Raw genomic sequence first — 12,788 nt, forward strand, 5'->3', positions numbered from 1 at the left:
TAAGAGGATCACTATGTGATATTCCTATGTGGGTCTTAGAGGCCACAATTTTGATGCTTTACGTGGGATTTTCCATGGGTTGGTCCAAAGAGTAGCCAGAATAGGCATGACTAATTATTATTGGGTTAAACTAACAGGCAGCATGGTTGTAGGGATTGAGGCGGCAGACCCTCTTATCCATATTATTTATGTGTGATTATCATTGGCATAGTACTGGGTGCCATTTCATGGTGTCCTTATTTTGTATCTTATACTCATGTGTGTTTTTTATTGATTTTTCCAGTCTTCAATACATTTTGTCTACCTCTTTTAAACACTCCCGGAGTCCTCCTCTTTGAAACTAGAAAATCAATGTATTTACAGAAGAGAAACCAAAGGGCGATGCCAGCTGTGCCCATAATCACAGGAAGCCAGGCTGAAATCTAGAACATTCCACGGGAAAACCACCACAACGACCATAGGCGTCCTCCTGCTCAGGCCCATACATCAGGGGTCACATGTGGACCGAGAACTGCATGGGCCCCGGGCAAAAAGAGTCAGGGGCTCCCTACAATCCTCTGCAAAATGTCGGCCACCTGGGGGCGCTCACACACGTGGATGCATGCAGATCCCATCGAGTTCAGAGGCTGCTGTCGGTGTTGCCCATAGCAACCAATCATGGCGCAGCTTTCATTCTAAGAGAGCTGATTTAAAAATTAAAGCGGAGTTCTGTTTGGTTGTTACGGGCAACCCAGACTGTCTTGATAAATTAAGGCCTAAGAGGTTCATTTGGAAATCAAATTGTGAGCGTCATTAAAGGGGTTGTCCAGCCTTAGGGTACAATCCTGCCGTCACGCTATGCCGGACACGTCTAGTAGGAATGTGGTGGGAAGTATGCAAATCACCTACTTGAAGTCACATGACCACCCAATCCTCACACCACATACACTACCCCATAGAGTGACTATAGACTTGTAGCCTAAGGCTGAACAACCCCTTTAAGGATCAGACTACATGAGCCATGACAATCTCTGTACAACGCCGCACAATATGTTGGTGCTATATAAATAATATATATAGGGCAGCCAATAGTGGACATCCCCAGACAAGTCCTTGGCAGTCTCTATTTTGAGGACTGATGATGTCTTATATTTAGGCAAACTTCCCCTTTAAGGAAAAACATCCCCTGTATTTGGGTTGTCAGGATTCTCATCTGTTTAGCCAAAAAGCAAGATGGATTCCAACACTGGAGGACTCAACTCGTCCTGCATTGATTTCAATAGAACTGCAATGCCTTACCTCCCCTGCGGGGGCGCTGCAGGGAAACTGAACGCTTGCTGCCAAGTCCCTCTACAAATGATCAGTTTATAGGCAGGGAAACCAAAAATAGAGAATACTGAGATTTATATGTTCCATCTATAAGGGACCAATGTCTGCTATGAATGCTAGGAAGACAATTCCCTAATGCTCACCCCATGCATGGCCATTATGGCAACATTTAAAGGGCTATTCCCATCTTCATGTACAGATATTGTCAGATAGGTGTTGTAAAAATGAACATTTTTGCAATTTGCTGATTATTAAACTGTTCAGTCGTTTTTGAGATACTATTACTTTTGTTTTTCCTTGGAGACCGACCACCGCTGCTACACAGCAGCATATACTCAGCGCTTACAAGCTTTTATCTATTGAGCTTGTAAGCACTGCTCTAAAGCTGGCCAGGATCTCTGGAGTGCGCTGTTACCTCCTAATCCCCGCCAGCTTCAGGCTAGACATCAGCGGTGGTCGGTTTCCTAGGAAACGAGCTATAAACAAAAGAAAAGTGTTAATATCTCAAGAACGGCTGCAAATTTTAATAAGCAGCAAATTGCTAATGTGCTCGTATTTACAAACTCTATCCGATAATATCCATCAGTGAAGATGGGGCTATTACCCTTTAATGGGAAATGACAGGACATCCAGAGTCCGGGTGTTTAGATGCACGTCATGTTTGTACAGATGTAGTCGAGATGGGTATGTCATTTGGCACAACTTAATATAATATCAAATGGGTAATAAATGGCCAAGTCAGCTCTGCTACATCTGATCATAAGTCCATGCAGTGTCACCTATGGACATACAGTTAGGACACACATCACTACCCCCGGGGTAATGAAGCTTGGGGTCATATAGGAGGATAAAGTATATTATGTGGGCTGTATATGGATGCTTATAATGAATTGTAGCTTGCTGGACTCTTATATTTGTCGTCTGGTTCCATATGAAGTTATCTCATATTTATGTAGACAATCAAAGGTTTTCAAGTGATCGTATAGATCTTACAGTGAATTTCCAAATGTCCAAACGTCTTCGCTTCTTTATTCTTATAATTTTCAGAGCTTTGTATTCGTAATACAAAGCACCAAATCCCCCCCCCCCCCCCCCGCATTGAAGAATAATAAAAATAGAACATGAAGCCACCACTAGGGGGAGCGCTGGAGGTTATTGCATATGCAGTATGAGCTTGAGCTCCCTCTAGTGGTGGCTCATGGTAGCAACCATGGTATATTTTAAAGGGGATGTCCTGGATTAAATTTAAAAAAAAAAAAAAAAAAGAAAAACACACTTTAACTTTATTGCAGAAAGAACCCCACCCCTGACCATGGGTTGTGTGTAATATTGCAGTTCAGCTCTATTCACGTCAATGGGGCTGAATGCAATAACAGACACAACCTGTGTTCAGGTGAAAGAAACCAGCCATGTTGGGGTTTTTTTTACTTTCCTTAGGATAGGTCATCAATGTTTGATCGGTGGGAATACGTAACCTGGTACCCCACAGCTAATCCCGATGTTGGTGGCGGCCGATACTGCTTAGATATGGAGCTGCACAGCACAGTTCTGTCAACAGGATAGCAGTTGTGACCGAGTGCTGCACATCCGCCCCCTATTGATTAGAATAGTGCAGTACACGGCCAGTGTGCAGTCAATGGAGCAGTGCAGCTCCATAGCAGAGCAGCTCCGTAGCAGAGCAGAGCAGTGCAGCTCCGTAACAGAACAGTCCTGGCCTCCGCTGACACCGGGAACAGCTGATCGGTGAGGGCACCGTGTGTCGCCCCTCCACCGATCAGACATGAATGACCTATCCCAATGATAGGCCATCGATATTAAAGTTCCGGACCACCCCTTTAAGCTCTACTAATTACATCCCGAGCTGCATTCATAATTCTGCAGGCTTCATATTGCCGCCCCCTTGTGGTTCAGGGTCTTTACAGCGCTCGTTCTTCTTTGGTGCATTGTAGATGCCAATCATAACTCCAGAGTCTAATTAAAAAAAAAAAAAGTTCTGAAACTTTCTAATATAATTCTTGGAGATTCATGATTTCTGCCGTTAGTGAATAAAGACAATCTACTAATCATGTCATATGGATACAACCTGGAGCGTGATACACTGTAACAAAATGTGCAATCGGAGGCGATCAGGGTGAGATGTTTTTGGTTGGCGCCTGTTCACACTAGTCTGGATGTGCTGGTCCTTTTTCTCTCAGGGCGAGATGTTATCACCTGGATGTTTCCATTCACTGCCTGCATGCAGAGATCTTGAAAATGATGAGAAATTATATATAAAAAGTGGTAGAACTTATTTCATGTAACGCTTAAGCTCGATTTCCATGAAGCCCCTTTAATGTAGAGGCGGCGGTCCTTCTAATTGGAGGACGGTCTTCACTCCTGTGCTCGGCGTCCTCTATCTGCTCCTCCTTGGTGAAGACCGGCTGCCATGGAGGAACGGATCAGGACAGCGTAGATTGTTTTTTCTCCTGCCAGGGTATCAGTCATTACAGCCATGGGGGCCCTTTAAGGGCTTTTATTTTAACCTCTTAAAGGGGCATTCCTATCTTAGATGATATGATGTTGCATACATTTTTAATAGTTGCAGGCCCCCTACATTGTTAATGTGGGGGTCCCTGACCTCTATGGACAGGGAGGAGGCTGTGCATGCACATTTGCCTGACTGTTTCATAAACCCCCATAGAAGCGAATGGAGAAAACGTGTGCATGAATCGCACCTTTCCAAGATGGGGGTCAGGGATTCCAGTTTTCAAGACGAGGTGGGAACTGCATCAGTTCTGGAACACTCTGTGAATATATCAGAAATGCAGGAGATGGGATTAACCCTTTAATTATCTAGCTTTAATGGGGGCTGTGCTAAGTTTGCAAAGTTTGTGTCTGGGATTTTCTATGTAGGGGCTCATCTTCATTTGGGGGATTTGTAAGACAGATCAGATGACTCAAGGTGGATACCCCCTTTAAACATTCATTCATTATCTGAGCATGCTGAAATTTGTAGTACCCCAATAGCTGCAGGTGGCTAAAAGAACATTACTATAGCATATTTGCCAACAGTCGCGAAAAAAGTTTCTGTCCCTAAAAGGAATCATTAATTAGGATTCTGACTCTATTACTATAGGGAGGAGCTCGTGATGCGATCAGTTCTCATAAATTAATAAGATACTAGGGCTGGATTATGTCACTTCCCCTTTAAGGATCATGTGATAAGTGACCATCGATGCCGTCCGCTACTACTATCATCCGGAAGAAGTTACTAAGGTTTTCCTGGTTTTTCGGAAGTTACTTAAGACCGATCAAGATCTCCACAAACGTCCTCCCTGGAGACGACTACTCCCATCGTGGAGGGGAGCGACATTGGGCGACACCTTTGGATACTTCTCCAGTGGTCGTGCATCCACATTGTCTATGTAAAAACTGTGACCTTGGGAGAAACAAAAAAAAAAAGGAAATCTTGAAGGTCGTGGGTTTCGTTAAATGACGTTGTCGAAGAGTTGCATCGATCTCATGATGTTTTCATCCTGCGGAAGAAAAAGAGGTCACAGAGGTCGTCTCATTGTCACGTTTAGTTGGTCATAAAAAAAAAAAAAACTTTCCAAAAGTTTTTTTAGCCAAGACCTTGAAAATCAGGAGGCCCTGAGTGTCCACCCCACAGTACGGAGACTCCATGCCAATGACTAACTTTCTCCAAAATGGGTCTTACATCATAGTTAGTATTAATTAATAAGCTTAATTACCACCTTTTGAAGAAAAGAAAGAGGCATAATGCGCGGCGGCAAATTTTGGCCACACCCATTTACCATTTCTTTCTTCCCTGGCAGGAGGAGTTGTCAGAGGGGCGCCGGCAGTGAGGGACATTCAGCGGACGCCCGAGACCCAAATCAGGGACTGTCCGCTGTATCCGGACCGGCTGAGACTAGAGATGAGCGGATCGATTCACGGTCCAGCGTCCTGATCGGTACCACCGGCGGCTGGAGGGGAGGGCGCGAATCTCTAACCATCCCCGTCGTGGCTTTTGATCCCCCAGGGCCGGTTTGTCGTCATCTGTGCGTCCCGCTCATCTCTAGTTGGGACCTGGGGATTTATTTTTTGTTCCTTCATTCACAGTCGGAGCCGCCAGAACTTTTTCATCTTTATGTAGCGTCACTATACGACATTTGGCGCTTGTGTCTGTACGGCCGTGTTCACACTTTGCGTAAAAATCGTGTTTTTTGTTTTCTGCACCAAACTACACAATATCAATAATCTTCTATGGTCATTGCTGCATTTTTAGGCTTTTCCCCCCTTATTTGATGCCTTTCTGGTGCAGATATGAAGCCGCATTTTTAATGTGCTTTTTATAGTACAGGAAAGTTTTGATTCAGCACTTAATAAAGTATCTGTAGTATTTTACATGCGTTTTTTTTTAGGCTCCTCATAAATGCCTCCAGAGTAAAGAAAAAAAAAAGCACCAAAACAACACAGTTCGGCAGCGTCTTTAGACCACGGGAGGCGCAGTAGAATTTCTCTGCAAAAAAAAAAAACAGCATTTACTTTACATGTGAACATGGTCTAAATATCTAAGGAAAGTGTGTAAAATACGCTGCTGTACTCTGCGGTTTTGGTGCATTTTTTCTCTATAGGCTTCTTCTGGAAAAAAAAAAAACACATGAAAAAAAAAATTTTTAAGTGCAGAATCAAAGCTTTTCTGTGGTATTAAAAAAAACCATTAAAAATATAAATCATTTAAGTGTTTTCATTATTTTTTAGTAATTTTATAGGAAGAAAAAAATTATTTTATTCTCCCTCTAGAATCCAGGGACATAGAAATCCACTGCTGTGTACAATGTATCACTACAATCTGCCTGTGGAGTCAGGGCCTGCAATACAGATCAAGTGCACAGAATTCTCCCCATTACATCACCAGAGCCTGTGGCTCAGCAGCTTTAGCTCCTGCCTGTGATGTTACATAGTTATTAAGGTTGAAGGAAGACTTAAGTCCATCTAGTTCAACCCAACATTTTTGTTATTACTACTTATTTTTATAGGAACAAAAAAATCTGACCGATTTTATTCACTTAAGTATACAGATACAAAGAAACACATTGCTGTATACAATGTACATGTATAATCTGCTTCAAGGGTTACTGCCTGCAATACAGAGTCATGACAGGTTCCTGCTGCATCCATATAGATCCTTCATCCTCAGCTGCTCTTACCTTCTGACACGACTCAATGAATTCATCAATGGTAACGACGCCGTCCTTATTTCTATCCATTTTCTAAAGGCGAAAAAAAAACAAGACTATATAAAAACACTGCAGTGAAGGTTTTCTTACTATATCATTTTAGTTGACTGAATTCTGCTTTTCTGATGCAGAGCTCCAAATCTAAATGATGGAATGAGGAAATTTGGACTGCCTGCAGCCACCACTAGAGGGAGCCTAAGAGCTTACTGCATACAATGGCCTGGAGTGAGCTCCCTCTAGTGGTGACTTGTACGTTGCTGTTTTTTTCTTCACAAAAATAGGAGCTAGACTGTGAATTCCATTATATTCTATACTCTGTTTACACTCAGAGCTGCATTCAGAATGTATACCACTTAACATTCAGTCTTCCTCCTGTTTGAATAACAGGATAAGAAATGAATGCAAAAAGAAAAATTGGCCCAAAGATCCATTTTCTATTGATATACGCAAATAATGGATTCCTGCTTGTGGGACAAGTTGCAGTTTTCAGTGAGTTCCATTTACTATATATATATATATTATACACACCCACACTACCGTTCCAAAGTGTAGGGTCACTTAGAAATTTCCTTATTTTTGAAAGGAAAGCAGTTTTTTCCAATGAAGCTAACATTAAATGATTCAGAAATGCACTCTATACATAGTAATTTACCACATTAACAATTTTAGCTGCAGACGTCTGGTTTGTCATGCAATATCATATATATAGAGGCCCATTTCCAACAACCATCACTCTAGTGTTCTTATGGTACTTTGTGTTTGCTAACTGTGTAAGAAGGCTAATGGATGGTTAGAATACCCTTGAAAACCCTTGTGCAAGTATGTTAGCACAGCTGAAAACAGTTTGGTTGATTAGAGAACCTATAAACCTGACCTTCCTTTGAGCTAGTTGAGAATCTGGAGCATTACATTTGTTGGTTCCATTAAACTCTCAAAATGGCCAGAAAAAAAGAACTTTCATGCGAAACTCGACAGTCTATTCTTGTTCTTAGAAATGAAGGCTATTCCACGTGAGAAATTGCCAAGAAACTGAAGATTTCCTACAACGGTGTGTACTACTCCCTTCAGAGGAGAGCACAAACTGGCTCTAACCAGAGTAGAGAGAAGTGGGAGGCCGCGCTGCACAACTGAGCAACAAGACAAGCACATTACAGTGTGTAGTTCGTGAAATCGACGCCTCTCAGGTCCTCAACTGGCAGCTTCATTAAATAGTGCACGCAAAACGCCAGTGTCAACGTCTACAGTGAAGAGGCGACTCCGGGATGCCGGCCTTCAGGGCAGAGTGGCAAAGAAAAGGCCATATCTGAGACTGGCTAATAAAAGGAAAAGATTAATATGGGCAAAAGAACACAGACATTGGACAAAGGAAGATTGGAAAAAAGTGTTATGGACAGACGAATACAAGATTGAGGTGTTTGGATCACACAGAAGAACATTTGTGAGACGCAGAACAACTGAAAAGATGCTGAAGAGTGTCTGACACCACCTGTCAAGCATGGTGGAGGTAATGTGATGGTCTGGGGTTGCTTTGCTGCTGGTAAAGTGGGAGATTTGTACAAGGTAAAAGGGATATTGAATAATGAAGGCTATCACTCCATTTTGCAACTCCATGCCATACCCTGTGGACAGCGCTTGATTGGAGCCAATTTCACCCTACAACAGGATAATGACCCAAAGCACACCTCCAAATTATGCAAGAACTATTTAGGGAAGAAGCAGCAGCTGGTATCTATCTGTAATGGAGCGGCCAGCGCAGTCACCAGATCTCAGCCCCATTGAGCTGTTGTGGGAGCAGCTTGGCCGTATGGAGCAAAAAGTGCCCATCAGCCAAACCAACTTGTGGAGGAGCTTCTGGAAACATGGGGGGAAATTTCTCCAGATTACCTCAGCAAATTAACTGCTAGAATGCCAAAGGTCTGCAATGCTGGAATTGCTGCAAAGGGAACATTCTGTGATGAAAGCAAAGTTTGAAGGACAAAATAATTATTTCAAATAAAAAAAAAATCTTTTTTTCGATCCTTGTTAATGTCTGGACTAGATTTTACATTCATTTGGCAACTCATTTGATTAATAGAAATATGGAAAACACAAAATTGTCTGGATGACCCTAAACTTTTGAACGGTAGTGTATATTACTTTATTTATTTTTTTACTTTTTAAAATTACTTTTTCACTTCCTTTTTACACCCTCTAGGACACTTGAACCTGTGCTTGTTTGATCTCTTACACTACATAATATAAAACCTCAATAATACAAGTGTGTACTGAAAATAATGACTTCTTCTCATACACATTCATGGACTGTGCTGCATAGTAAGGCCAAGATGGCAGCGAAAGGGGTGTTCAGTGGGCCCGCCGCTGCCGTGGGTGCTGCAATGGGACCTTTCACCAGATCACGATGCTTAAAGGGGTATTTTCAAATATGAAGGTTATCACCTATTCACGGGATAGGGGGTGATTTTCTGATTGTTTGGGGTCTGCCTTCTTGGTCCACCAGTGTTTCCCTGAACCAGGGCTCTGAAGAACCCCATGTGAATGGAGTGGTGGTCGATCATGCGCACAGGCTCTCCATTTATTTTAATAGGAGTGCCGAATATCAGCCAGTCGCAATCTGTAATCTCTGGTCCTCCCATTAAGAGTCGGGGCTCTTCAGAAACCCTGGTCCTTGGGATCTCTGGTGCCTCAGTAGCCAAATCCTCAGGTCGGAAAGTTATCCATAATCCATTGGATAGGGGGTAAGTTCCAAATTTGGGAATACCCCTTTATATGCCACTGTCAATGATCGACAATGGCACAAAAGTGGTGAAACAGGAGCAACCTACCGCAGGCCGCTTCCTTCTGCTCCCTTCTACTTCTTGCTAAGTTTTAGATGGAAGAGCAATAACATGATAGAAATGATCAGACTACACATCATTTGTTTGTAGTCTGTAACCATGGATACACATTGATCTAGCTAGGAGATGTAGACCAAAAATGATTTTTTTTATTTTTTTTTGGCGCAGTTACCACATTTTTGAAGAAGGACATACTGTATGCAAGACTGTACAGGAACGGGGAGAAAGTTTAGGATTTCACCTGAAAAAAATTCTCCACGTGTTCCCTCGGAGCCTCCTCTCTCATGTTTGGATATGTATACTTGCCCATCATGTCATATATAGATTTCATGATGTCCATCATTTCCTGTGGTAACAGCAAGAAGATAAACGTGAAATAATCCAAAATTCTTCTTCTTTTTTTTTTTCTCTAATAAAACATAACATTTTTTAATATAAAACATATAGTCGCGCTCGACATTCCAAAGAGCCCTGAAGAGTGAGCAGAGCTGGAGGGAGCCGTGCGGCGAAACAGCTGAGGGCCGAGGAGAGGGGTAATTTATATCACTTTTAACCCTAAGTTTATTATTTTCTGGGGCCTGGAGAAATCTCATGGTATAAGAAAAGTCTTTAAATGGATGCATTGATTAATTTTAATGCAAATCATATTTCTTCATTAAATTTAAACAAATCGTTCATCTTTATTTATTTTTTGTGTGTGTATAGTAAGAGTTACTTTTTAATGGTTTCAACACTCCAATTAATCAATACTAATTTTCATATGGTTTCAATCAGTATAATATATATATATCCTTACTTTCAGGAAGTGTAGCAGAAGGTCATTTGTTGTTAGTAACTGACCGGTTTACGGAGGTTTCTTCCTGGCATTCCAATGAGTATCAATGTGTTTACCAGAGATACACTGGACAGTATAAGATATAAAAGAGGATTGGATGTTTAACCAGAATTGTTTAGTTTTGATGCATTCTAGCCAAATGTGTGTTGGATACCTCTTTCTCCGTTGCATCTCCAACAAAGGGGAGAAATAGAACTGTTCATTCGATTTAGGATGTCCGGAGTTCTGTACCATCTTGAAATTATTTTATTAGTTTAGTTCTTGAAATTTCAAAGAAGAAGCTAGCCAATAAATATTTTCAAACGTTATGTGTATTTCCTCTGAGTGGAATTTTGTGTTAAGCTCTAATTCCCATTTCTTAACAAAGTCTGGAATATCGTCTGTTTGGGTTAAATTTGTGTTGATTTTGGCTATTATTCTTCCATCATCTTTTGTGTTTGTGAAATGTTTAAGGATTGGTGAGATTGGTAGTGAAGTGGAAATGTCTGGGAGATGAAGTTTGGTTACCTCTTGCAGTATTTGGACTTCGGCGGCGTCTAAACGAAGATTTTTAGTGAGAAAATGAATTTTCTTCTTGTTTTTACATCTATTTTTGTGAATGAAGGAACCTATTGGCATGTCAATGTGGGAGCTTGAGGACCTAAATTTTTTTTTTGAGAGTCCTGTATCTGTTGGGGATCAGATGCAAGATAGGAGTGGTCTGGCATATGTTCGGAATGAGGTTCTTGTTTTTATTGGTTTTGTGCCATAGTCTGAGGGTTGTGTTAGTATATGGGTTTTTGATATCATATTTGAATCTAATGAAAGGGGTAGGCCATAGGTAATGTGAGAAACCTCCATTAAGATTATACAGTTCCAGTGGAATCCAAAGTTTTGAAGAGGAGCGAGAGCGTAAATCAATTATTCTGGCTACATGACTCGATATTCTGTATCTTTTAAAATCAGGTAGTCCTAGTCCCCCTTTGTTGCTAGACACCTCGGAACCCTTTATCTACCCTTCTTTCCCTTGTTCCTATCCCCCAATTCTTCCTAAGTTTTAGCCTCCACTCCCTTTACCCCCCCCCCCCACTTCCTATTGCAAATAGTAACCTTTATTTTACATCACAAAAAAAGATGTCATGTTCTTTTGTTTTCCTTGTTTGTTAAAAAATACTTTAAAGAATTTATTAAAAAAAAAAAAAAAAGAGGATTGGAACCTTGGGGATGGGAGAAATTCAGAGAGAGAGAGAGACACATACAGAGATGGACACAGCCTAATGGATTTCTACTTTGTGAATGTAATGTATGAAAAATGTGATGCACATGTATTTATTTTACTTTATTGCTTATGTGTTATTTGAGTGACTGTTTATTATCTTTTATTAAGTAAATTCAATTTAGTTTACTCAATTCTCGTGTGAACATTTCTTATTCATCACAATCCTTGAATCCGTTACAAAGCAGTGCGTCAGTGCCCCTTACTAGACCATTCGGATAAAATGTATTAAATAAAATGTAGCAAAGTGTAAAAATAAATAAATAGTTACAGAAACTTGCTGTTTTGATTAAATGGTAAATATACAGTATATATAATCTTATAATGATGGACATAAAAACCCATCAAATAAAAAATTGTGATCATGATATTCAGTTAATGACGGAAAAGAAAAAAGTCTGGTGGATACATTTTTATGGGAGATACTTTTTGTGATTTTGGGCATGTTCACATGTTACTTTTTTCATTGTTTTTTTGTATGTAAAAAAAAAAAAAAAAATCAGCATTTTACAATACTAGCAAAATAGATGAGGTTATTATTTTAACCATCAATGCATTTTACTTTTTTTTCAAATCTGCAGCATTTGAATTTTTTCAGCATTTTTCACCCATTAAAATGAATGCATGAAAACGCATCAAATATTTGTGTTTTTTTCTGCAAAGCAATGGAGTGTAGAAAAAAAAATGCTGCAAAAATTCAACATGTGAGCATTAATTAAAAAAAAAATATATATATATGTATACAGCTTGTCCTGTAAACATTAGGGAAATTGTCCATTATTTTAGGATATGTCCTAAAACTCAAATCTGTGCAGCCTTTCACTCGTCACTGCCACTGATCTGATTTTTGTAGCTCCCATTGGATGTTAACAGCGTATAGAGCCAGAAGAGCGCAGCGCCGAACACTGTGTAGTGGCCGTTCTCAGTACTGCAGCTCAGCTCCTATTGATGGAAATGTGATCTTAGCTGCAGTACATGACACTGACCACTATACAGTGTATGGCGCTGTGCTTTTCCACTCCATATGCTGTTTACCTCAACAACTGATTAATGGGAGTACAGGGTTTCAGACCCCGAAAGATCTGATATTGATCCATACTAGATCCAAGATGTGAACAACTCTTTTAAGAAAAAAATAACGATGAAAAAAAAGGTGAGTTGCACAGAAAGAGGCAATTCATTATTCTGGACTTTAGGCTGGAGTCACACTACCATAGAATACGGGCGAGTGCTATGCGAGAAAACATCGCATAGCACTTGGCCCAGTGTTACACTGTGGGGCAGCTACCATCACCGTTTATTTTCCCAGCTGTATTCGGCATTCGTGTAAAATT

The 12,788-nt window shown here is 40.7% G+C and overlaps 1 protein-coding gene across 4 annotated transcripts in view; it reads right to left on the minus strand.

Annotated features, from left to right (window-relative positions):
- Positions 1–266: 266 nt before the first annotated feature.
- Positions 267–12,788, minus strand: part of KCNIP2 (potassium voltage-gated channel interacting protein 2) — a 514,316-nt gene continuing 501,794 nt past the window's right edge. For all 4 annotated transcript variants that reach the window (XM_077258267.1, XM_077258264.1, XM_077258265.1 and 1 more), the window contains 3 exons: positions 9,606–9,710; positions 6,501–6,563; positions 267–4,823 (listed from right to left, as the gene is read on the minus strand). In XM_077258267.1, coding sequence (XP_077114382.1) covers positions 4,776–4,823; positions 6,501–6,563; positions 9,606–9,710 — 216 coding nt within the window. In that variant the 3' untranslated portion in view covers positions 267–4,775. The remainder of the gene's footprint in view (positions 4,824–6,500; positions 6,564–9,605; positions 9,711–12,788) is intronic.

The sequence above is a fragment of the Ranitomeya variabilis genome, chromosome 4, assembly GCF_051348905.1.
Source record: "Ranitomeya variabilis isolate aRanVar5 chromosome 4, aRanVar5.hap1, whole genome shotgun sequence".
Taxonomy (NCBI): domain Eukaryota; kingdom Metazoa; phylum Chordata; class Amphibia; order Anura; family Dendrobatidae; genus Ranitomeya; species Ranitomeya variabilis.